The following is a 22,706-nucleotide window of genomic DNA, read 5'->3' on the forward strand; positions in this document are numbered from 1 at the left end:
CCCAGCAGGAAGGGCTGCCAGGGGCTACACGGAGGCTTCACGGGGAAGGAGCCAAAAAGTCCTTCCGTCCCTCCACACGGGGCCCTGGCTTGCTGCCTACGGGGCCCTGGCTTGCTGCCTACAGCCCCTCGAAGGAGAGCCTGCAGATGTGTCCCGGAGGCTCGATCCTCCCCTGCTTCCCTTCCTGTCTGCGCCCCGGGGAGGACGGCACAGAAAGGGCTTCCTGCCTTGTCTTTGGAGAAGCGTTTGGAAACTGCCCAGCTCCTGGAGGAAGGCCTGCTGGGTGCCAGCCGTGGGCCACGGGCAGGGAGGGCATCCCGGGGAGGCCAGGAGGGGCCACCATCACACGCTGCCGTCCGCTCTCTCCCTTCCAGCCACCCAGGGAAAGCACCCACTCTGTGGGCCCGCTCCTACCCCAGGAGATCTGGACTCCAGCCACGCCTCCGCTCTGCGGGAGGACACGCCGACTGCCGCCTGCTCTTGGAACCTGCTCAGCCCGCCTGGTGAGGCAGGGCTGGCAAGAGAAGAGGGTAGGGGGAGTGAGGGCTGCACACTCACCTGGCATCCGCCTCGCTGTAGTACTCTCTGGCCACGATGTCCTCGAAGAGCTCCCCACCTGTCACCCTGCAGGCAGAGCACACACAGGTCAGTCTGGAGACCCACTCACCCTCATCACTTCCATCGCTGTCACAGCCGCTGATGTCAACTCCTCTGGCTTGTCCTCCTCCTCCCCCTCCGCCTCCACCTTGTCCTCTTCCTCCTCCTTCCCCCTCCTCCTCCGTCACCTCATCCTCCTTCTCTTCCTCCCCCCTCCTCCTCCCCCTGCCCACTCATCCTCTTCCTCCTCCTCCCCCTCCTCCTCCTCTTCCATCTCCTCACTATCCCCCTCTTCCCCCTCCCCCCCTCCCCTCCATCCTCCTCCTCCTCCTGCCCGTCCCCCACCTCCTCCTTCTCGTCCTTCTCCTCCTCCTCCCTCCTAGGAGGATTCCACTATCACCACTTCCACCTTCACCCTATTGTCACCTAGGACTGACAGCTTACCGAGTCCTCATACGTGGCAGGATTTGACATTCGCAGCCCTGCTCCAGGACACAGCACAATCATGCTCAGAAAACCGAATCTCAGATATCTAAGTGGTGCTCGCATAGCGGGCAGCACAGGAGTTTGAGCCAGGCCTCTGCAATATTCCCTGGGCTTTGTGACTCTAATTCCAGGCCTGAAGAGATCTGGCTCGTTCCTCACGTCCCCCAGAACCAGAGATGTGTCTCTTCACAGAGCAAGGGGCCAGAAGAGACTGTGTGTGGACCTGGCCTCCCTGGTGGGTGAGACCACAAGGTGTTCAAAGTCTGTCTAGGAAGAGAGTGGGATTTCTGCCCACACAGCCACTGTCTGCGTGTCCCTGCTCAGCAACTGTCCCTCAGGCCCTACCATCGGATGAATACCCAGACAGCAGCCACTGCCTGCAGGGCCTCTGGGAACCCAGAAAAATGCCAGACAACCTGGGGTCTCTTGGGCTGGAAAACATGGTGTGGGCAGAAAGGTAACGACAATGGGGTGAGGGACACACACACAGGGAGCAGGGAGGAGCCATCCCTGGGTTCGCCTGAGCCCCTCACCCGGCTCAGCAGGCTCTGAGTCCATCAAAGGACTCTGCCCAGGCTTCCCACCCTCTGCAGCCACACCGGCCCTGGGGGCTGTGGGCTCTCCATCCGCATTTCTGCTCTCATCGGGGCTCGTCATTGTGCCCAGTGCTCAGGGCTGTGGCCTGTGGCAGGGGCACTGCTGGAGGGGTGACCCTGTCATGGCTGGGCTCTCCTTTAACAGTGGAGAAAAATGAAAACAGGACATGCTGGGTGTTAGCATGCCCCCACTCCAGCTAGACGCCTGCCTCGAGAGCCCACTGGCCACTCCAACGACTCCGGGAGTGGGAGCATTTAGGGCCCCACTCTGCCACCAGGAGAGCCTGAGACTCAGAACCGGTGACCACCTAAGGGAGGCAGAACCCCGAGAACCCAGGAGAAGCGACCTTGTTATCTCTCCACACACACGGCTCACAGGTCAGGCTCTGCAGACCCAGAGTCTAAACACAGAGCAAAGGCAAGAAAGCCACCAGGTACCGGCCAGGACCCAGCAGGAACACAGGGAGCCACCCTAGGGAGCCTCACCCAGGGCTGGGGACAGGCCCTCTGAGTCCCTGTGTCCACTGGAGCCTATCTGTGCTGATGGGCACCTGGGGCCACGTGTTCCAGGGCCACAGGGCAGGGAGCTGGTGGCTGGGTGGGGGGGTGGGGGTGGGGGTGGCGTCTCACGCTGTCCAGAAAGGACCTGATCCAGAGGCCGGCATCCCCTCCTGTCCTCCCTTTCTGCAGCTGGACAATGTGGCTGATTCTGAGCTGTCCCCAAGGCCTTGGTGACATTCCCAGGGTGGGAGTGGGGAGACCTGTCAACTCCTGAATCCGTACAGCCTCCAAACTTGGGGCCTCCTGAAGGTGATGCCAACCCAGGCTCAAAGTGCTTCCCCAATTCTGGCACCATGGACCTGTCGAGGGTCTGCGGTGTGATGGGGGGGTTGTGGGTGCTGGCAGGGCCTGCCCCTATTCTTCCCTGCTCCCGCCCCGCCGGCCCCAGAAACAGCTGCCTGAGGCCCAGGGGCATCCTGGGTGCCCCAGAGCAGGGGCTTCAGCAGGGTCAGGAACCACTGCAGGCTTGCAGACCACAGAGGTCTGTGGGGCAGGCATGCGGGGCCCAGGCCCTTCCCCTACCCCACCCCCCTACAAACACCAGCCAGGTGCTTCTTGCTGGCCTCCCGTCATGTGGGCCAAGAGATAAGAACCTCTAACATGTGCATGTGCATGCACACACATGCAGTTACATACACACGCACATGCACACACATGGATGCCGTGCCCTATTCTCTCTCTCCTTATCTGCTCCTGAATCACACCCACCCACCCGTCTGCCACCAGGGCCTGGGCAAGGCCACCCCCCAGCCCCATGGCCTCTACATTCCCTGCAAAAGAGGCAGGTGAAGCCGGCTGGGTTTGGGGCACACCGGGGTGACAGCAAGCCTGCCCCCTCTGCAGGGGTCACAGGACAGACTTCTGGGACACAGCCTCAGCCTGGCAGTGGCAGCTGTGTCCCCAGCCAGTGCTGGCCACCGGGGGGGTACTGAGAGGTAACCAAGCCCCTGCAGGGACAGGAGGACCCAGAGGAGGCTGAGAGCTCTCAGGCCCATCTGTCCTTTGAGGGAGGAGCAGCTCTCTGCATGGAGGCACCCTGGCCATGCGACGGTCCAGAGGCCACTAGGGGCCGCCCACAGCCTATGGCCCCTGCCCACCCAGGGCCCTGGTCCCCAGACACAATGACTCACAGACGCTAAATATAGCTGCGCGGTGGGAGCTGTCAGGGATGAGGATGAGCTCACCGCTCCTAAATGCAGCAGGAAGCGAGAGGCAGCCAGAGCCCCAGAAGCCTCCCCTCTCGGCCACTGGGCACGCACACACGTGCACACATGGGCTCACGGCTGCTGCATGCCCCCAGGAGGACCCAGCAGGCAGACGCCCCCTTGCGGACCCGATGGTGCAAACAGGAGGCAGGGATGCTGGCGGGAAGGGAGGGGCCCGGGGGTCGGGGCCTGTCCTCCAGGGGCTGGGGAGGCCTCGGATCCCACCCCAGGAGCAGCCGTGGGGTGCCCCCCCCCCGCCCCCAGCTGGCACTTACAGATCAAAGACCAGGTAGTGGAACCCCTCTTCAGAGATGCTGTCGTGGAGACGCACTGTTGGGGCAGAAGAGGCCATGAGGGGCTCACCCAGCCTGGGACCCGCCCTTGCCACTGAGCCCCCCTCCACACCTGCCCAGACCCACCTCCCGCATGGAGGAAGCCCACCCGTCCTGACAAGGGCCTGGATTCCCCACAGCCTGAGGCTGGGGTGCCCCCAGGTGGGCAGGCTACAGGGCAGAGCCCAAGGGCATCCACGGGGCCACTAGGTGTCTGCTGCCCCCTTTCCCCTGCCAGAGGGAGACTGAGGCCCCTCTCAGCAACCCCCCACTCCTGCCTAGGGTGCACACAGTGGCAGAAGGGGTGGGGCCACAGGGTGGAGGCTCCCTGGACCGGGCCCTGGAAAGGAGCCATTCACAGGGGAGGTGCACAGTGGGGCCCCATCGCCAGCCTCTCGGGACAAGCTCAGGGAGCCCCGCCAGGCATCACTGGCCAAAGCTCAGGCCCCGGATTCAGGCCTACCCCTCCTGCCTGGTCTGCCCCGTGTGCTCCCGGCCCGAGTGCTCCCGAGCCCGGGGTGTGCTGGCCAGAGGGCCCACTAGCGTTTGACGGGCGAGCCAGAGAGTGGACAGCAAGTTAGTGCTTCTCAGCCCAGGCGTCAACCACTCTGTCCTCTCTGTCCAGCTGGAGATGCACAAGCACTGAACGGCACACATTTCTAGGAATGGCTCATTGTGGACACGGCCCCTCACATGCCAGCTTCTGCCTCTGTGCTCCGGGAGCCTGCCTTGTGCAGACGCCACTCTCTGTGGGTGCGCCAGCCTGGGAGATGCTGCACAGAGAGGTTCAACTACCAGCTGGGAGACACACAGCTCCCGAGAGGTACACACAGCTCCCAGCAGTACAGGGACTGGGGCGTGGAACCCTGGGAGCTGCTCTCCTCTCCTGGCAGGGCAGGCCAGTGGTGCTCAAAGAGTGGGGCACAGCACCTTCCCCCAGGTCGCAGCCCCTCCCTCACGCCCCTGCTGCTGCCCTAGTTCCTGACAGCCTGCAGGCCTCCTCTCTCCTTGGTTCCAATCCTCCCAGGGCCTGGCTAGGCCGTGTCTCTGTGCCAGGAAGCCCGAGCCGGCCGTGGCGGTGCTGACAAGGGGCCAAAGCCCAGCACCAAGAGTGGACTCCGGCCCAAGCAGTCGGGGTGTCCAGGCCCTGGGGAGGGGGCCACACGCTGGCTCGGGGTGGGGGAGGCGGCTGCCTTCCATTTCAGGCTCTGTGTCTCCGCTCGAGGTCCAGCATCCAGCCTTCTCCCCTCCGTCCTCACCATACTCATGAAGCCAGGTCCTCCAGGGCCCATGGCCTCCGCCTGCTGCCTGGGCTCAGTCACGCTTCCCAGGGACTAGGGGAGGCCTCGGGCCTCCACTACGGGGAGGCCCCTGCTGACCTCCCTCCCGCCCACACAGCAGCCCAGGACCCACTCCACCAGCCTGCCCTGCTTCTCCGCAACACACAGCAGAGCCCTGCTCACTGCACCCTCCTCCCCAGACCCTCCTGTGAAAAAGGCGGGGTGAACAAGAGCTCACCTATTCCTGGCGTGGACTCAGCAAGGGGCCTCCTGAGCAGCCGCCTCTGCCCCCCACCACCCCCACTAAGCTCCAAGTGGAGAGAGAGGCCTGGGGGCCCCTGAAGGCAGCGCCCACTGAGGGACATTCCTGGGGTCCTTCTTGTCCTTCCCTGGGGGGGGGGCAGGGGTCCATAAAGCTAGGTGCTGCCCCCCCAGTGCCGCTGAGAGGGGGGTCCCACCTCCTTGCCCGGGAGACACTGGAGGGGCTCCGTGTGGAGTGCAGACTGTGTGCACATGGACACTCTTTTTTTAAAAACATTTTTAATGTGCAAAAATATTTTAATGGTTTAGAAAAATCAGACTGATTTGTGACAGAACTAAGTAAAGAGAGAACCGTCACTGAATCCTCTTAAAAACAGCAGGTAAACAACACTGAGCAGGGTGCACGGCGACAAGAAAGTCGACGGCATCTAGAAACTGTGCTTGGACATGGAGGGCCGGGGGGATGCACCCAGGACGCTCCCCTCGCTGGGGCCCGGCACCTCCAGACCAGGGGACTGTCAGGGGGTCCCGCCACCCTCCCAGGCAGGCTCTGGACCCCCTCCCTAGACCCCTGTGCTGTCTGAGGTGGGAAGGCCCAGCCCAGATGTGTAACATCATGAGCTGCGGGCCCCAGGATTCGGACCCTGGAAACCTATCTCCTCCCCCCTGTCCAGGCAGGGAGCCCCCACAGCGCACTGTCCTCCATGGCCCCCACCTGCCCAGATCAGGGGTGAACCACCCAGCAAAGGAACTCAGTTCTAACCCCAGAAACCAGGCCCGAGGAGAGAGGGTCAATGTGCAGAGGGGAGGCTCTCTCCCTTCAGCCTTCCCCCAGCCTCCCCAAAGCCCCCAGCTCCACAAAGAAGGGCCTCAACACTGCACCTGCTCTCCACCTGATTCATCCCAGGGCCTGCTGGGCACTCCCCACTTTACAGATGGGGAAACTGAGGCTCCTTCCCTCTCCTTCCCTCCCCTGTCCTCCCCACACCCGGGACACGACTGCTCCCTGAGTAAGCGGGCACAGGAAGGGGAGCCCCTCTCAGAGCCCCTGCCCTGCACCTGGCTTCCTCTCCCAGGCGCCAGGGGCACTTCTGTCTAGGGTGGGGCTGGGCAGACCCAGGCCAGGGAGCAAGGTGCTCCCCTCACCTCCCCCTGGAAGTCTGTCCCACTACCCCTCAGAGGGCCTCTCCCCAGTCTCAGCCATGCATCTACCTATTCTGGAATGTTCCATCTGCACCCCAGTGTCAGCCCTCCATCAGCCTGTTCTGGAATGTTCCAGATGAACCTTTCTCAGCCTTAACTCCCTGTGTTCTGGAATGTTCCCACAGCAGCCAGTCTCACCCTGTGTCTGTTCTGGAATGTTCCCTCTGCACGCATCTCAGCCCGGCCTCCCCAGTTTCTGGAATGTTCTAGCTTCACCTGTCCTGTCTCAGCCCGGCCTCCCCCATGTTCTGGAATGTTCCCTCTGCACCATGGGCTCAGCTCTGACTCCTCCATGTTCTGGAATGTTCCCTCTGCACAGTTCTGCCCTGTGTTCTGGAATAAAGCTGCTACAAGGACTTCCGGGACTGATCAGGAACAACATGGGGCATCTAGGCAGGGCAGGGCGACATCTTGTGAAGTGTCTCAGAACACCAACCGGAAGAACACCTGGGTCCTCCCTTCTTAAGAGGGGATTCGTGAAAATTGCTCAGAGTGGCGACCTGCCCTCAGCTGGTGCTCAGAGGATGCAGGGGAGGCGCTGGCAAGGAAGGGGTGTGGGTAGAGTTGGCAGGGTGGTGCTATCTACCTGGAGAACGAGGACAGAGGGAGAGAAGTGCCTGGCATCTGGCCCAGGTACACAGAGGACAACAGCTGGGGTGGTGGGAGATCGGGCTGAAGCCCACCACTCGCCCAAACATCCCCTGCCCTCTGTCAGTGAGGACTGGGCTGGGGTCCCTGTGGACGCCTGCATCACAATCACTTGACAGGCTGGTGAAAGTCCCCATTCCTGGGCCGCCCCAGGCCCGAGTCAGGCTTCCTGGTGGTGGGGCGGGACCCTGCATGCCAGTGGGTCCAACACACTCACCTTGAGAATCTGGAAGTAAAAGCACATGGGCCCAGGCCCAGGGCTGCAGGAGCCCACGGGCACAGGGGCACAGGGGCTGCCCGGGAAGTGGGGGGATTTGCCTCCCCACCCCTCCCACTGGTCCGGGCCGGCTGGAGAGACCCAACACCCTGCAGAGCCACAAACAGTGGTGGAGGGCCCCCAGGACCAGCCCTAAGGCCTGGCGAGGCTTCCTGGGGCCTCTTGGGCCTCCACAAGGCTGAGGGCCTGGTCTGGGGATGGTTCCCAAACTGGCTGCCCCTCACTACCTGCTGTTCTTACAGAGTCCTGGGCCCCGTCCTGGAACAACTGAACCAGAATCATGGCAGGAGGGGCCCAGGACTCCACCCTGACAAGCTCCCAGGTGTCCCTGAGATGGCACACCCAGAGTCCCCTCCGTGCCTCCTGGCTGTATCCCAGAGGGAGCTCCAACTCCCTAAAGGGCCAGATTCGGGAAAGGACAGGCAGGTGCACACACATCCCTGCTCCACAGAGCAGCAAGCAGAGGCCACACTCGAGCCACGCTGGCGAGGGAGTGGTGGTTGAGTGGCCGGCTGACTCCAGGGTCTGCGGCCCCTACAGCCATACCACTCACGGGGGACGTGATCTGGGCTTGCAGGGCAAAGGGCATCCGTTCCCCCAGGCTCCCGGGGCTCTGCGCCCCTGCCGGGATCAACGCCCCAGGTCACAGCACCAGAGACCGGCAGGGGTCGGCAGCGGTTCTCCAGAACCAGACCTTGGACCTCGGGCCAGGACTGCGCCTGCTATGGTCTCAGAGATGTTTGGCTTCCCAATGTTTTTCTTTTTAATCAGGCTGCCTTGTGGCTCTCCTGAAGCCACAGAATGTTCTCACCAGAATCACACACAACTCAGGGTTACAGAGCGAGGGGAGGGGACCTGTCCACACAGAGCTCCTGCAAGGGGCTGCCCCGAACCCCCAGAATCTGACGTTTCCAGGTGCCTCAGGGTAGGACACGTCTATAGAGAAGGAAAAGGGGACCTTCTGGTGACTCTGCAAGTCCAATCGTTGGGGGAGGAAGGCTGCTGGCTGGAGGAGCAGAGAGGGGGGTCCCGGCCCCTCAGGGGGCTGCTCACCAATGTTGGAATGTTTCAGAAGGCGGCAGATTCGAGCCTCTCTCTCCAGCTTCTGGTGATCTGGGGACAGAAAGCAACACGGTATAACCTTGTGCCCCAGCAGCCTATGCCCGGCACTGCAGAGACGGCCGGGTGCCGGACACACTCTCGGCGGCGAGGACATGCCACCGCCTTCTGCCCGCAGAGCTGACATGTCAGGTTGTGCCCCTGTCCCCACAGGGGTCCTGTGGCAGCGCTGGGGCAGGAAGAGGCTGCCAGGTGTTTCCAGCTCGAGGCTGTGGGCGGAGGCGGGAGCCCCAGGTGGTTCAGGAAGAGAAGCATGGAACTGAGGGCACCAATTTCATCCTTCACTTGTTTGTCCTAATTCCAAACTCTGCAGAGCCTCCACTAAAGTCCAGTGTGCTCTTCAGCGGCGGCCATGGGGCTGGCGGGGCGACGCTGTTCACCGTTGGGGTCAGCGTGGGCCTCGGCAGGATTTCGGGGACCATCTGGGGCTGCACAGATCCCCAGAACACAGGCCCGGGACTGTGATGGCCAAGGTGTGTTGACGCTGCCATGGCAGCTGAGTCCAGGCCCAGGGGGAGCTCGCCATGGGCAAGAAGCAGCCAGAACGAGCCCCTGGGAGCCCTCCCTGCCCACCCCCCCAACTCACAGCCAGGGCTTCAATTCCAGAGGCTGCCCCTCTAAGGACTAGGCAGTTCATCAGAAATGTTCTATTTCAGGGCGCCTGGGATTCAGTCCATTGAGCATCTGACTCTTGGTTTCGGCTCAGGTCACAATCCCAGGGTGGTGTGATCAAACTATGAGTCAGGCTCCACACTGAACGTGGAGCTTGCTTAAGATTCTCTCTCTCTCTCTCTGCCCCTCTCCCTCAATTGTGCGTGCTCTCTCTCTAAAATAAAAATAAAGTTAAAAATATAAAAGGGCGCCCGGGCGGCTCAGTCGGTTAAGCATCTGACTTCGGCTCAGGTCAGGATCTCGCGGTTCATGGGTTCGAGCCCCACATCGTGCTCTGTGCTGACAGCTTGGAGCCTGGGGCCTGCTTCGGATTCTGCGTCTCCCCCTCTCTCTGCCCCTCCCCTGCCTGCGCCCTGTCTCTCTCTCAAAAATAAACATTAAAAAAATAAAAATAAAATAAAATAGAAAAAAATGTTCTATTTCAGACAAACAGACGTTACCAGAAAAAATTTTAAAGTTAATGGAGATTTCAATAGCAAAATACTGGAAAAACCCATGTTTCCATTGTCTAGAGAATGCAGCATCAATGTCGCTACAGTCATACAACACACATCAACGTGTGCACACCACCCCAACACCAGGCTGAGTGAAAAAGCCACTTATAAAAGAAGACCCACAATGCACTTTTATTCACCGAGGTCAACACGCACAGGTCACTGGGCACACATGTGTGGCCTAACCGTCAAGAAAGGCAAGGGATTTCCAAGTTCAGGATGGCAGCTGTCTCAGTGTGGGACGTGACTGGGGAGGGGGGTCCGGGGGGACCTGGGGTCCTGACCCGCCACTCCAGCCCTGTACATGCTGAGCCCCTCAGAGCAAGAGTCTGGGGAGCACACGACCATGCCAGACAACTGCCTGATTCACCAGGACTCCAGGCAGCACCCGCCTGCAGGGCGCAGTTAACGGGCTAAGTACACAGGGTCCTTGGAGGCAGGAAGGCCGCTGTGCAGGCCTCCTCAGACCTGCCAGGCCCTGGGCCATGCGACAGTGGGGAGCCGGGAGGGGCAGGACAGTCCTGAATGCGGACACACCTGCAAACACGAAAGTGTCTTTCCTGAGAGGGATGGTCATGCCCGCAGACAGACACCTCTGTCAACAACTCAGGTCCAGCCGGCCCTCCCCTCTCCCAGCACTCAAAGCCTCCAGAGATGCTAACACCGTCCTGCCCTGCCCTGCCCACCCGGCACCCACCTGCCCGGCCGGGCGCTCAGCCCTGGGACGACGCTGGCGGAACCACAGGGACAGACCCTGCCCTCACTCCCTCCCTCCCTCATGTCCACACCCAGCGAGCCCTGGCGGGAGCTGAGCACCTACCCACAGACAGCGGGCACTGGAAGCAGTCCAGGCATCACCACTGGGGGGATGAATCAAACATGCTTGTAACAGAACACACGCAGCATGGATTCCACTCCCCAGTCTGTGTGCGGCTCAAAATGAGGCAGCGATAACAGAACTGGGGCTGGGGCTCCCTGGACCTGAGGCCCACCTCTGGAGGGCAGTGGGGAAGGGGCTGTGGCCACAGCCAGGAGCTTGCTCCCCCTCAGGCCAGTGGGAGGGCTGACGGGGGCTGGGGGGGCATCATAGCTTTGTGTTGTCTTTCATAGGGTTTTCTTTTTATTTTTCTTTTTCTTTTTTTTCATTTTGTTTTTTTACATTTATTTATTTTTGAGAGACAGAGAGACAGAGCACAAGTGAAGAGAGGCAGAGAGAGAAGGAGACAGAATCCAAAACAGGCTACAGGCAGGCTCTGAGCTGTCAGCAGAGAGCCCGATGCGGGGCTCGAACTCACAAACCGTGAGATCATGAACTGAGCCGAAGTTGGACGCTCAACTAACTGAGCCACCCAGGCGCCTCTCTTTTTCTTTTTTTTAAGTGTATTTTATTTTGAGAAAAACAGAGCATGAGCGAGGGAGGGGGACACAGTGAGGGAGAAAGAGTCCCAAGCCGGCTCCACACTGTCAGCAGAGCCTGACATAGGGCTTGAACTCATGAATGTGAGATCATGACCTGAGCCCAAACCAAGAGTTGGACACTTAACTGACTGTGCCCCTAGATGCCCCTATAGGATTTTCTCTTAAGTTACTATGCTGAACATTTTTCAAACCTAGAGAAAAGCTGCAAACAGTGAAGTCCTCAGAAAATGCACATTTGTATAATTGGTCCTTCCGTGTGCACACGCTTACTTTTTCTGAGGGTTTGACAGAAGCCACATTAGGCATCCTTTTACCAGGGGACACAAGATGTGCACTGTGTATGTGTAAGAGCAAGAACGTCGTGCTGCATAATCTTGGTGCACGCACCCCGTGCACACCCCATGCAGCAGGTCGAACGCCGGTGCAGACCTCGGATCTAACCTACAGTCCACATCCTGGTTTTGCCAACTGTCCCAGTAATGTTTGAGCTAACCTCACCTCCCAAATGTGGATGCAGCTCAGAAGCCAGTCCACGTGTGGGTGGGCCAGAGCAAAGCTCGGGGCAGAGAGAACTCGGGAGGGTTAGGGTGGTGGGAGCTGGGGCAGTTCCCTCTGGAAAAAAATGCCAGATTTGGGTCAGACATAAAAATCAGGAGGAAAATGCAGGTGGGAACCCACCTGTGGGAAGTAGGTAACTCAGAGGCTGCATTTCATTACTGAAAGCTGTCTCCAAGGGCAAAGCTCCATCCACGAGACGGACTGGCTCCCGGGCGCATCTGGGCAGATAAATTATTTGTGTGGCCAGGAGAGGAAGCTTGCCTGCCCGGGCCCACATGCCAGCGGTCCACCCCATGGCCACAGCAGGTGTCCGACCCTCCTGGCTGGCCCCCTTCAGGATCAGGTCAGCAACACAGGGCCAGGAGAGGCCTGATGCCACGCCAGTGACAACACGTGATGCAGGAGAGCCCCAGTGCACATGCCACATCCAGTCAGTAACAGCACGGCCCCCCAGGAGGCAGAATTACGGGCTTATAGTCTCCCCGACGTCGACAACGATCTTGTTACTTTCATAATTAGGCAAAATATTGTTTTTATAAAAGGGTTTGATCCTGTTTCCAACGGGCACAAAGCCACTAATGCAATGAGGGCACATCGTGAAAACCGGCCATGGAGACACCCACCCTGAAGTGAATGGACCGTCCAGGACAGGCAGGCAGCCGTGGGAGAAAAGCCAACCCCCTAACCCTGCCCACGGCCCTTGATTTCTTCCCACAATGTTGGGAAAGTTGTTTCTTACCTTCCAGATGAATGTCCTAAACCCCATCTTGGACATGGGGACGTGAGTCAAATTTAAGCCAGTCAGGTTCACCAGAAGCCCAGCCCGGCTCTAAACCATCAGCTGGAGCCTTGAAGGACACCTGCAGGCCATCCCTCCTGCAGGCAGCAGGGTGTAGGATGAGCCAGCCACCCTGAACCAGCCCTGAGACGCCCTGCCCAGGGCCCTGCCCCTCTCCTGACCATGCTCACCGCAGGGACTTCCTGGCGGGGCAGACAGCAAGCTACCCCAGGAGGGGCTCACTAGGCACTGGCCAGGGCTGTGGGGCCTGCAGCATCTGAGTGACCAGGCCAGCCTTGAGACCAGGCACAAAGCTCGACAGGGTCCCCCCAGGGCTGTGGCCAGGTGTCCTGAGTGTCCAGGGCACCCGGAGTTGCCCTGAGGCCTAGCACCTGCTGCTTGGAGCCCCACTGCCTCGGCCACAGAGGTTAACATTTTGTTATGGAATGACGGCACATGTCACAGAACACAGTACCCATTGTGTAGCTTGTGGGTTGAGAGAACCCCAGGAATCCGCCCCACTGACACCCCACGCGTCCGGCCCATGGAGTCAGTCTTCCATGTCAGACTCGCCTGCATCAACCCCACGCATGCACCTCCAGGAACTGCACTTTGAGGTCATGTTCCAGGGGAGGGTCTGGGGGTGACTTCTAAACAGGATGGGGACAGAAGGGGGGCATAGAGTGAGGGAATAGGCCAAGCTCCCCCAGCTTCTGGGAACCCCAGTCCCTCTGCCCTTTTCCCACCTGAGGACCCAAGGCCAGCTCTGACTGCATCCTGGGGACACACACAGCTCCCGGGTCACAGGGAGCAGGTGCAGCAGTGCCATGAGCCCTGGGGACAGAGGAGGCCCTGACGCCGCGTGTGAGAGTCTCGAGGGGGACCCCACACCAGAGGGAGGTTCTGGAGGAATGTGCGTTCGTGGGGCAAGATGCGATTCTGACAGCTTCTGACGCGGAACCCTGCAGGGGACTCCTGGGCTCAGCCATCTCACCTTGTAACCGCTCGCACGTCCTACGCAGAGACCAGCCCAAGTGCGTGCGGGCCAGTCCTGGAGCGTTTGCTCCCATGAGGAGGGCACTGGGCTGCGCTGGCAGAGGAGGAGCACTCCAGTGATGAAGCACAGCGTTCCTTCACCTCCGCAGGAGAGCGAGTCACACAGAGCAAAGCCAAACCGACACACTGACTGGGCAGTCGTCCCCTGCTGCCGGCTGCCCAAAATCCAACGACACGGATGCCAGCCCTCTGGCTGATTCCACCGCGCCCTGTGTGCCAGGCCCGTGCTGCCCCTGTGGTGCCCCCGAGCTGGGGGGCTGGGGGCCAGGAAGGGGGGGCTGCAGCGGAGCCCTGCACACCCCACGCGGGGACAGCAGATCCCAGACCCCAGCAGCCCCCGGGAGCGAGGAAGAGGCAGGGGCTGCTCAGGGCAGTCACTGGGCCCTGCCGGGGACCCACCACCATGAGGGAGATGGACAGGGGCCCCAGGGGCAAGAAGAGACAGGCGCCTGCCACACAGCCACACTCGGGCACTGCCTGCGCCACATACACGACGGGCCTTCACCGTTTCACAACAGCACCCCGAGGAATGGCAGTGGGGGACTGAAGCCAGCTCCCCACCCACCACACGGCCCTGGCCATGGCACACACCAAGGACCCCAAGTGGGGACTCCCCATGACAGGGTCCCCCAGGAGGGATCTCCCCAGGTGGGGTCTTCTCCCCCAGGCAGGGGTCCCCCCAAGGTGGGGGCACCCTAAGCTGAGGGTAGTGGGAGGGTGCTCCCATAGTGGGAGAGGACATTCGTGGGCCCCGCAGTGTAAGCGGCAGTCAGGGTCCAGGAAACAGGTGCACAGAGACACTCAGTGTCCCCAAGGCCAGGACTCGACTCCAGGCTGGGGGCTCCTCAAGGCCCCCTCAGGGACGCAGCCCCCCAGCCCTGACACCATCCACCATACTTCCCGCCCCCGCCCCATCCCCACCTGCTCCCTGGCTGTGGGTGACTCAGAGCAGAGATGGGGGCGCAAGGAGAAGGAGGACAGGAGGGACGTGGGTGGGCGCCTGGCCCCTCGCCAGCTGCCAGGAGCAGCAGCAGAGCTGTGGCGGGCAGAAGGACACCCGCGAGGCAATGGAGCGGGTGGAGGAGGGATGGAGGGGGAAACGGGCCCACCTGGCGGGAGGAGCTGCCAGCAGCCTCCCCAGGCTTGGCCCGGGACGGATGAGGCCACCTCTTGGGAAGTAGGGAACAGCTGCCAGTAGTACTGGATGGAACATGAAATCCCACAGGGAAAGTCTACACAGCCCGGCAGGCAGCGGGGGCTCAGAGGGCGGCTGCTGGACCCCCAAGGACTCCTGGGACAGGACAGGCAGGCTGTGTTCACTAGGGAGCCCCGCCAGCACAGGGGTCCATTGGCCTCCTTGGCCCCCCTCCCCCCGCCTGGAGGATGGCCTGGGGACACAGGGACAGCAGGGCCAGGAGGCTGGGACACGTCTGGCTGAGGTCATAGGCCACGGCAGCTGCTGCCCAGGATGCCCCACCAAATCCAGCAGCTCCTGGACAGAGCTTGTGGGGATCTGTGTCAAGGTCAGGCCCCTGCCTCAGGGTCACCATCCACTTCTGCATGGACACAGGAAGGTCCACCGAGGTCCCAGGAAAGGAAAATGGCCCGCCCTTGGGCTGTAGAGTGTGGGAGTGTGTGTGTGGTCTGGCCCCAGAGGGAGACACGGAACAGTGCTGGGTGGGGCACACATGGGGTGGGCAAAGTCACGGGGCTGCCTTGTTGGCTGGGGGCCATGCACCAGCCAGAGACAGAGCCCCCGGGAGGATGCTGGGTGCTGACCACCTCAGGTGACTTGGGGGGTGCCACAGCCTTTGGTGGGGGGAGCAGCTCCCTGGTCGCACCCTGCACCCAGCCTGGGACTCCGCAGGACCTGGGGCTGCTCAGTCTTCTGCTCCCTCCAGGGCAAACCAGCAATGAACCCAGACCAGTATCACCAAGCTGGGGGACTGCCTGTGTGCCAGCCTCTGGTGGCCACGGGGATGCTGGACCTGGGGCCCTGAACCAGGCCAGGCCTCGCTCTGAGCCTGTTTCCTGCGTGTGAAAAGGGTGGGGAGGTCCCAAGAGAGGCCTCGACAGAGAGGAGACCCCAGCCCACTTCCACCCCTCCCCCATCGTGCCCTGCAGAGCTGGGCACCTGGGCTGCTTTTCCCACTTCCCTCCTCCTGCCCCACCAAAGGAGACACCCTGGCAGGTGTCCCCGTTCTCCTAGCCGGTGGCTTCTGTTCTTGGGAGGCAGGAAGAATGTGTGCCCCAGGGGACTGGCTGCACTAGGCCCTGGGACACCTTTGGGAGGCTCCTCTCCTTCACTGCCACCCATCTCCACACCTGTACTATCACACCGCAACAGGGAGCTTTCTAGAACCTCAGGAGGCCCACGGATACCCACATCACACATCACTCTGCACACAGGCCAAACAGTGTTCCAAACATCAACCCTGGAACTCTCGTGTCCTAAGTTCTCAAGGTCGCGCGCACCGCGGCCAGGGAAACTGGGCCGGCAACCCAGTGGCTCTGAGCCTCTGTCCTGGGCATTCACACCTCCAGAGTCCCTGGGAGGGCTGGGTGGCCTGGGGAAGGATGTGTCATGGAAGATGGGTGAGTTCTGAGCACCTGCTGACACTGGTGTCTCCGACCTCAGCCTCGTCCTGGGAACAACATCCCATCGGCTGTCGGGAGGACACTGCTTTCTGGGAGGATTCAAAGTCGGGGCTTCCACAGCTTGGGCCTGCTGATGGGACTCATGGGGCTGGGACACATGAACAAGGTAGCCAAACCCAAGAGGCCTCGCAGGGTCCTGCTGGTCCCCCCCAGATTAGCACCTGCTGTCTGCTCTGCACAGACCCCTGACTCTGCCGGGGGCTTCCCACAAGGTAGGGCTGCTACAGTTGCCCCAACTTTCAGATGGGGTGTGGGGCACAGGGAGGCTGGGGGTGCGGCTGGGCTGCACGGGGTGGGGGGCTGGAGCCTGAGCCTGAGTGGGGGCAGCAGCAGCGGAGGGCCCCCCACCTCGTGGTGTTTCTCATGATGGTGCTGCCACCATGGCTGGGTGCCGGCAGAGTGACAGAGATGAAGAAAGCTCCCATCGCAGACTTCTGTGCGTGTTTTGTTTTAAAACAGCAACTGGGCACCCAGCAATTAGTATGCCAACATCAGGCAGCTGCCCCACCCCGCCAGGGTGTCCACGCCATCCTGCAGCTGCCATGGGGACAAAGACAAGCCACCGGGCCCCACCCACACGGCAGCACTAAGGCCTCTGAGCTGTTTGCAGGCCACGTGGGTCCGTGTGGCAGCCACCCTCCCCGCCTTCAGCTGGCCCCCCGCTGCACAGAGGCCTTCCTCACTCCTTTCTCAGGCTGGGGGCCACCACCCAACAGGAGCTGCAGCCCAGCTGTGCAGCAAGGCCAGAAACTGAGGCCCCAATGTCCAGTGTCACCTAGCTGTGGGCTTCCTGCCCCCTCTGCTCCCAGGTGAGGTCCCCCCACCCCACGGCCACTGCCCCAGGCAGGCCAGGCACGGTGCCCTCCTACCCTCTGCCAGAGAATAATTATTCACTTAGAAGTTGACCATGTCCCACAGAGGGGACCAGGGACACCCCATCTCCTGTCACTGCAAAGCCTGCCTCCCACAGCCCAGGCCGTTCACACTGTTCCCAAGTGTGCCCCACGTGCCCGGGTGACATGCAATGTCCCCCCTGGGCTCTGAGCCGCTGTAATATAGGCTGCCGTCTGCCTGACTGTCCAGGGTCAGTGTCCTGTTTGCTTATGCCCATGACCCTTGGGCAGGGCCCCCACCCTCACCAGTAGTGACTTTCCTTGGAATCCTCAGTTTCAGTGACCATGAAATGGGTCACTGTCAACTTCCAGAACAGTAGGGCATGGTGACATAGGAGCTCCCCAGTGACCACCTCCTTTCCTGCTTCCTTCCACAGCCTGGGGGACCGCAGGTGCTATTGGGCAGGGTCTCATCACAGCCCACCCCCAACAGCACCTGTGATGCTTCCTGGGCACCACCCCGGGGACGTGCTCTCGACAGTGAACAGAGGCCGAGTGCCTTCCACACTTGGGCATGGCCCCAGACGCTGCACAGCTCGCCCGCCACCGTCCTGCTCAAAGGTGAGGCCCAGACTCTGCAAGGCCTCTGAGACCCGCTGAGCTGGAGGGTTGGGGCCAGAAGGCTGCGGCCACACTGGCCAGAAAAGGCCTTTCTGACCCTGCACCCACCTCCAGGGGGCTCTTGGTGCATGTGGGGTGGGCAGGATGGCGGTGAGGACCCCTTCAGATTTGGGGAGCGGCAGACAGGCCTACAGCCCCTCCCTATAACCCCGGCCAGCCTCCTCACCCTCTCCCAACCCTCCACAACCCAAGGGGGGTGAGCCCTGAGACTGCCTGACACCACTCAGGCCTCAGGTCAGCAGGTCCCAAAGCCCCTGGGATGGACTCAGCTTTCACAAAGGCAGCCATACCCCAGAATCACTGAACCCCAGAACGAGCAGGAGGGCCAGGCTCTCCACCTCATCACCTGCGAGGCCCCAAGAATGGGCCAGTGTGTCCAAAAGGACCCCCACTGGCACAGCCTGGCCTCTACACCTTGTCTGCTCCTGCCCTGGACCCTTCTCCCTCCTTCCCGCCCCCATTTTTCCAAAACTCTGACTTCACCTACTCAGTTGATGAATTAATCACAAAGACCTATTCTTTCAACAGCTCTGTTTAGTATTGCCTGATGAATCAGAGAATGTCCAGTTAAATTTGAATCTCAGATAACCAACAAGAATTTTTTAGCACAAGTACGTCCCAAATTCAGATAAACAACAAATAACAGTGCAAGCCCCATTCAGTTTGGGCTGAGTTTGTATTCAGTTTTTCATGGTCTATTTGAAATTCAAATTTACCTGCTAAATCTGGCAACCCCGCCTGTCCCCTCTCCTCCTCTGACTCGGGAATGAGGGTCCCCTGGCCCCAGGTCCTCTTGCTACTCCCCCCTCACTTGCACAGGGGGCCCCGAATTCCGCATTGACCCAAGTCCCTGCAACAGAACTTCAGGAGATGGGGCTGTGGAGGGGGAAGGCCCAGAGGAGAGCTCCTCCTTCCCACCCACCCTCCAAATCCCTGGGGCGACCCTCTACAGCGCAGGGTCCCTGGGGAATCCCCACGTGAGGGCAGAATTGGCTAAAAGTTGGTTGGGAGTCTGGGACATACTTACTCTAAAAGAAATCACTGTGTATCTGCAATTGAGACCTGCTTAGACTGTGAGACCCGAGCTCAGCCCCTGGCCGGGGAGGAGCCTGCGGACCCGGGCTGAGTGGAGCGGAGGGGGTGCCCGAGGGAGTGCTGGGTCAAGAGGCCTGAGCTGAGGGAGGAGGCAAGAAAGCAGTTCCCGGAGCTGGGAAGGGGAGGGGAGAGGACAGGGGAGCAGAAGGGAAGGGAGGGGTAGAGCCTGACAGAGGGTGGTTTGAAAGGAGGGAGGGGGGGCCTGGACGAGGGGAGGGGAGGAAAAGGGAGGGAGGAGAGGGTAAGGGAGCTTGGGTAGGGAAAGGGAGGGAGGGGCTCCGGCCGCGCATGCTCAGTGGCCCCTGCAATGCGGCGCCCGCGCCCGCGTCCTGCGTTAACCCAGTTCCACCGAGTCTCGCCACCTGTGGGTCAGGGGGCCCGGCGGACCAGGAAAGGCTAAGGCAGGAAAGCCACGTTTCCGCGCCGCCCCCCGCTGTGCAGAGTGGCCCTGCGCCAGTCAGGTTTCCTGGGGCGGGGGGGGGGGGGGAAGCGGGGCTCAACTCTTCCCCCATCACACCTTCCCGCAGGGGTGCCCCCAAGGCACAGAGGCCACACGGGCCCTAGGGAGAAGGTAGTCCCAGGGGACCCAGACAGGGAGCTGGGGGTGAGCGGGGCATCAGCTTGGGGATGGGAGGTCCAGAGGTGAGCCCTGATCACCTCGGTCCCCTCACCTGTGAGGTCAGACCCCGCCATGAGGTGAACCCCACCTGTGAGTCCCACCTGTTAGCTCCTCCCCTGAAGTCGGCCCCACCTGTGACGCCAGCCCCCACCTGTGAGGTCGGCCCCACCTGTGAGGTCAACCATCAGCCCTCCCAGCTGGGTGAAATCTGAAGCTGCCAGTGCCCCAGGCTCTGCTCATCACAACTGTGTGTTACTGAGCAAGTCTCTGCTTCTATGGGACTTGGTTTCCTCATCTGTGGAACGGGGTGCCCACCCCCGACCTCAGGGGATGTGGAAGGTCACTGCCCAGCCACGTGAAGACTCACTACTGCTGAAGGTCAGGGAGTAACAGCTGCCTGGGCCCCAGTCCTTGCAGGGTCGTTCCTCCCCCACGTGGAGCCCCTGCCCGGGGTCACTGCTGGACACCTGCTCCAGGGGGGCTCAGGCCCACGTGGTGCTGGCAGTGAGTTGGGGGGAGGGCCCACAAGACAGGTTTTGAGGCTTGTGTGCCCCATGATCTCACCCCAGCCAATTCACTTCCCTCTAACTGCTTTTGTTAACCGTCCTGTAACTGTGGGCTTAGCGCATTCAGACCCTCCAAAATCACGTACGTAACTTGGGTCTTTGGCACCAGCTGGGTGTCATGTCCAGCGACCCGGCGAATCTGGGCATTGTCAGTTCCCGCACAGGGGCCGCTTCTGTGCCCAGGGCCTGCACTCCTCCTGGCCGCTGCGTGTGGCCGGCTGCTTTGCTATCATCAGGAGCCTCGGAGGACCAGGGCTGCTCCAGCGGGAGATGGAGCCCCCCCACGCTGCACTGCACTTGAGCAACAGCGGAAGGAAGGTGGGGGGTGAGGCCTCTGGGTCCAGTCTCTCCCCCCTTCCTCTCCGCCATGGGCCCCCGCCCTGTCCCTTCCTCCCACAAGGACAACAGCTGGGCACACATTTCTGCTGTGGTCTTCCTAGCAATGGAGCTGGCCACCTAGCAGGGTGGGGGCCCTGGCTCAGGACATTTTCTGTGACCTTGTGACCCTGGGGGGCACAACCACAGAGTGACAGCCAGGCCTTGCCCTGCCCCCACCTCCCGACCACCCTTGGGTTTGCCTCAGAAACACACTGCAACTCGGACGTCCCAAAGGCTCAGGTGTTCTGCAAGTCTGGACTGACCAGGGGCCTCCCGTGCAGACCCAACACGTCAGCAAATGCCCTAGACAACCCCCACCCCAGTCCCCACCCAGCCTCACACCCAGGGGACTACCTGCCCCCAGCATAGACTGTACATGTGCCTCTTCAAATTCGCCTACCGAAAGCACATGTTCCTTCCACCAGAAGCCTTTCTGGAGTGCTCACCACCCGCCAGGCCTGGTAGGGACACAGTACTGAACGAAGTCCCTGCCCACAGGGCCTGGAAGTCTTGTGGGAAAGACAGCTGTAGCATAAAAAGCAGGGTACCTGGGTCCCGGACTCCACTGGAGAAAATGTCATCAACAAGAGTTAAGCAGATAGAAGTTCAGGAAAAGCATTTCCAGAGAGAACACACATGCAAAGACCCAGGGGTGCCTGGAAACACTGAAAGCAGCCAAGGGCTGGAAGACAGCTCTGGGGCCAGACAGCAGTGTCAGGCCAGGTGAGAACTTCAGGCTTTCTGGAAGCTGGCCCCAGGAGCTTCACGGAGGCAGCAGAGAGGTGCAGGGAATAAACCAGCCACAAGTGCCCTCCAGGAGTGGGGAAATGCCCAGGCTTGGGGGTTTCCAGGGCAGCTTTGTGGGGCCCTGGGGCCTGCAGGCTGGGTGGGCAGACCTCTGACCCGGAGCGGGGCTAGGCAGAGAGGGGAGGCCTGTGCCCACAAGCTCCTTCCAAGTACCTTACATCCAGCCAGGAGCAAGCACACACCGGTTTCATCCCTGTTTTATGGCTGGGGAAACTGAGGTATAGGGTGGGCATGTGCTTCCAAGCCCAAGCCCATCACTGCCCCACACAGGGCGCAGACCCTGTCCCCTCACCCCTCCCGCTGCCCCTCAGCTAGGAAAGCCAGGAGGGGCTGGGGAGGATCCGAGGGTGCCGAGACCCTGGTACCCGGGAGGCAGCCACTTGTCTGCAGACTCCTTTTGTGCCAGAAGAATGTGCTGAACACCATGTGCAAAGTGACAGGCCGTCTGGGACGTGCTGTGAGGTGGGGGTGTGGGGCTACAGATGGAGCTGAGAGCTGACAAATGCTGAGGTTGGGGGATCGATCTGTCACTTTCTCTAGATTTGGGGAACGTTTGAAATTTTCCATAATAAAGAGTTAAACAGGAAAAAAAATTGACCAAGACCTCCATGGTACCAGGCGACACAGACTAACAAGGCCCCCCTTCCTGCCGGAGAGTGGTTGTGAGGGAAGACAGGACGGGTGAAGGCCAGCCGCTCCGATTCCCGATGGCCCTGTCTCCCGCTGCCCGTCCCCAGCAGCGCCCAGCGAGGACACCGGCCCGGCGCAGGGCACCAGCACCAGGCCGGTGCTCGGCTCCAGGACGCACCGGACATAGAGGCAGAAAAGCAGCTGTCGGTCAGGAAGGGGCCAGCAGGCTCGCTGCAGCAGGGGCAGAAGAATGAGCAGTGGTGCTTGCCCAACACATACTGGATTTCAGGGTTCTGCCGGTCCTGACCCTCTCTGCGTGTAGAGCACTTTGCAGGTATAAACCGCGGGTGGGGTGCTTGGGGAGCTCAGTAGGTAAGTGTAGACCAGCTCAGGTCATGATTTCCTGGCTCGTAAGTTCAAGCCCCACATCGGGCTCTGTGATGACAGCTCAGAGCCTGGAGCCTGCTTCGAGTTCTGTGTCTCCCTCTCTGTCTGCCCCTCCTCACTCATGCATGCGCTCTTTTGCTCTCTCAAAAATAAAATACAACGTTAAAAAATAAACACACAAACCAGGGAGTGTGAAGGTACTTTAGAGGAGCTGTGTGATTCCATAGAAATATACCCACGTGCTTTTCTGCTTGAGCCTCACAAACTCCTATTCATCCCTCAAGACCCTCCCCTGTGCCTGCACCCAACACAGGCAGTTGTAGTGGCTTCTGTGGATGTGTCTGCTCAGGGCCAGGCATGTGGAAGGGGCTGAGTAAACCTGATGGATGAGTGAGGGTCTCCCTCACTAGTCTGGGGGACATCTGAGGGTGGGCTCTCTCCTCCCGTTGTGAGCTAGAACAAGCCTGTGTTCCGCCTTAGAGACTCCACACGTGCAGACATATCCCCCAA

At 60.9% G+C, this 22,706-nt stretch overlaps 1 protein-coding gene across 9 annotated transcripts in view; it reads right to left on the reverse strand.

Moving 5' to 3' along the window:
* Window positions 1–22,706, reverse strand: part of CAMK2B (calcium/calmodulin dependent protein kinase II beta) — a 51,041-nt gene that overhangs the window by 26,669 nt on the left and 1,666 nt on the right. For all 9 annotated transcript variants that reach the window (XM_040454962.1, XM_040454964.1, XM_040454958.1 and 6 more), the window contains exons 3-5: window positions 8,500–8,559; window positions 3,721–3,775; window positions 559–624 (exon numbers count right to left, since the gene is read on the reverse strand). In XM_040454962.1, the coding sequence (XP_040310896.1) occupies window positions 559–624; window positions 3,721–3,775; window positions 8,500–8,559 (181 nt within the window). The remainder of the gene's footprint in view (window positions 1–558; window positions 625–3,720; window positions 3,776–8,499; window positions 8,560–22,706) is intronic.

This window comes from Herpailurus yagouaroundi, unplaced genomic scaffold, assembly GCF_014898765.1.
Source record: "Herpailurus yagouaroundi ecotype Mexico unplaced genomic scaffold, PumYag 214, whole genome shotgun sequence".
Taxonomy (NCBI): domain Eukaryota; kingdom Metazoa; phylum Chordata; class Mammalia; order Carnivora; family Felidae; genus Herpailurus; species Herpailurus yagouaroundi.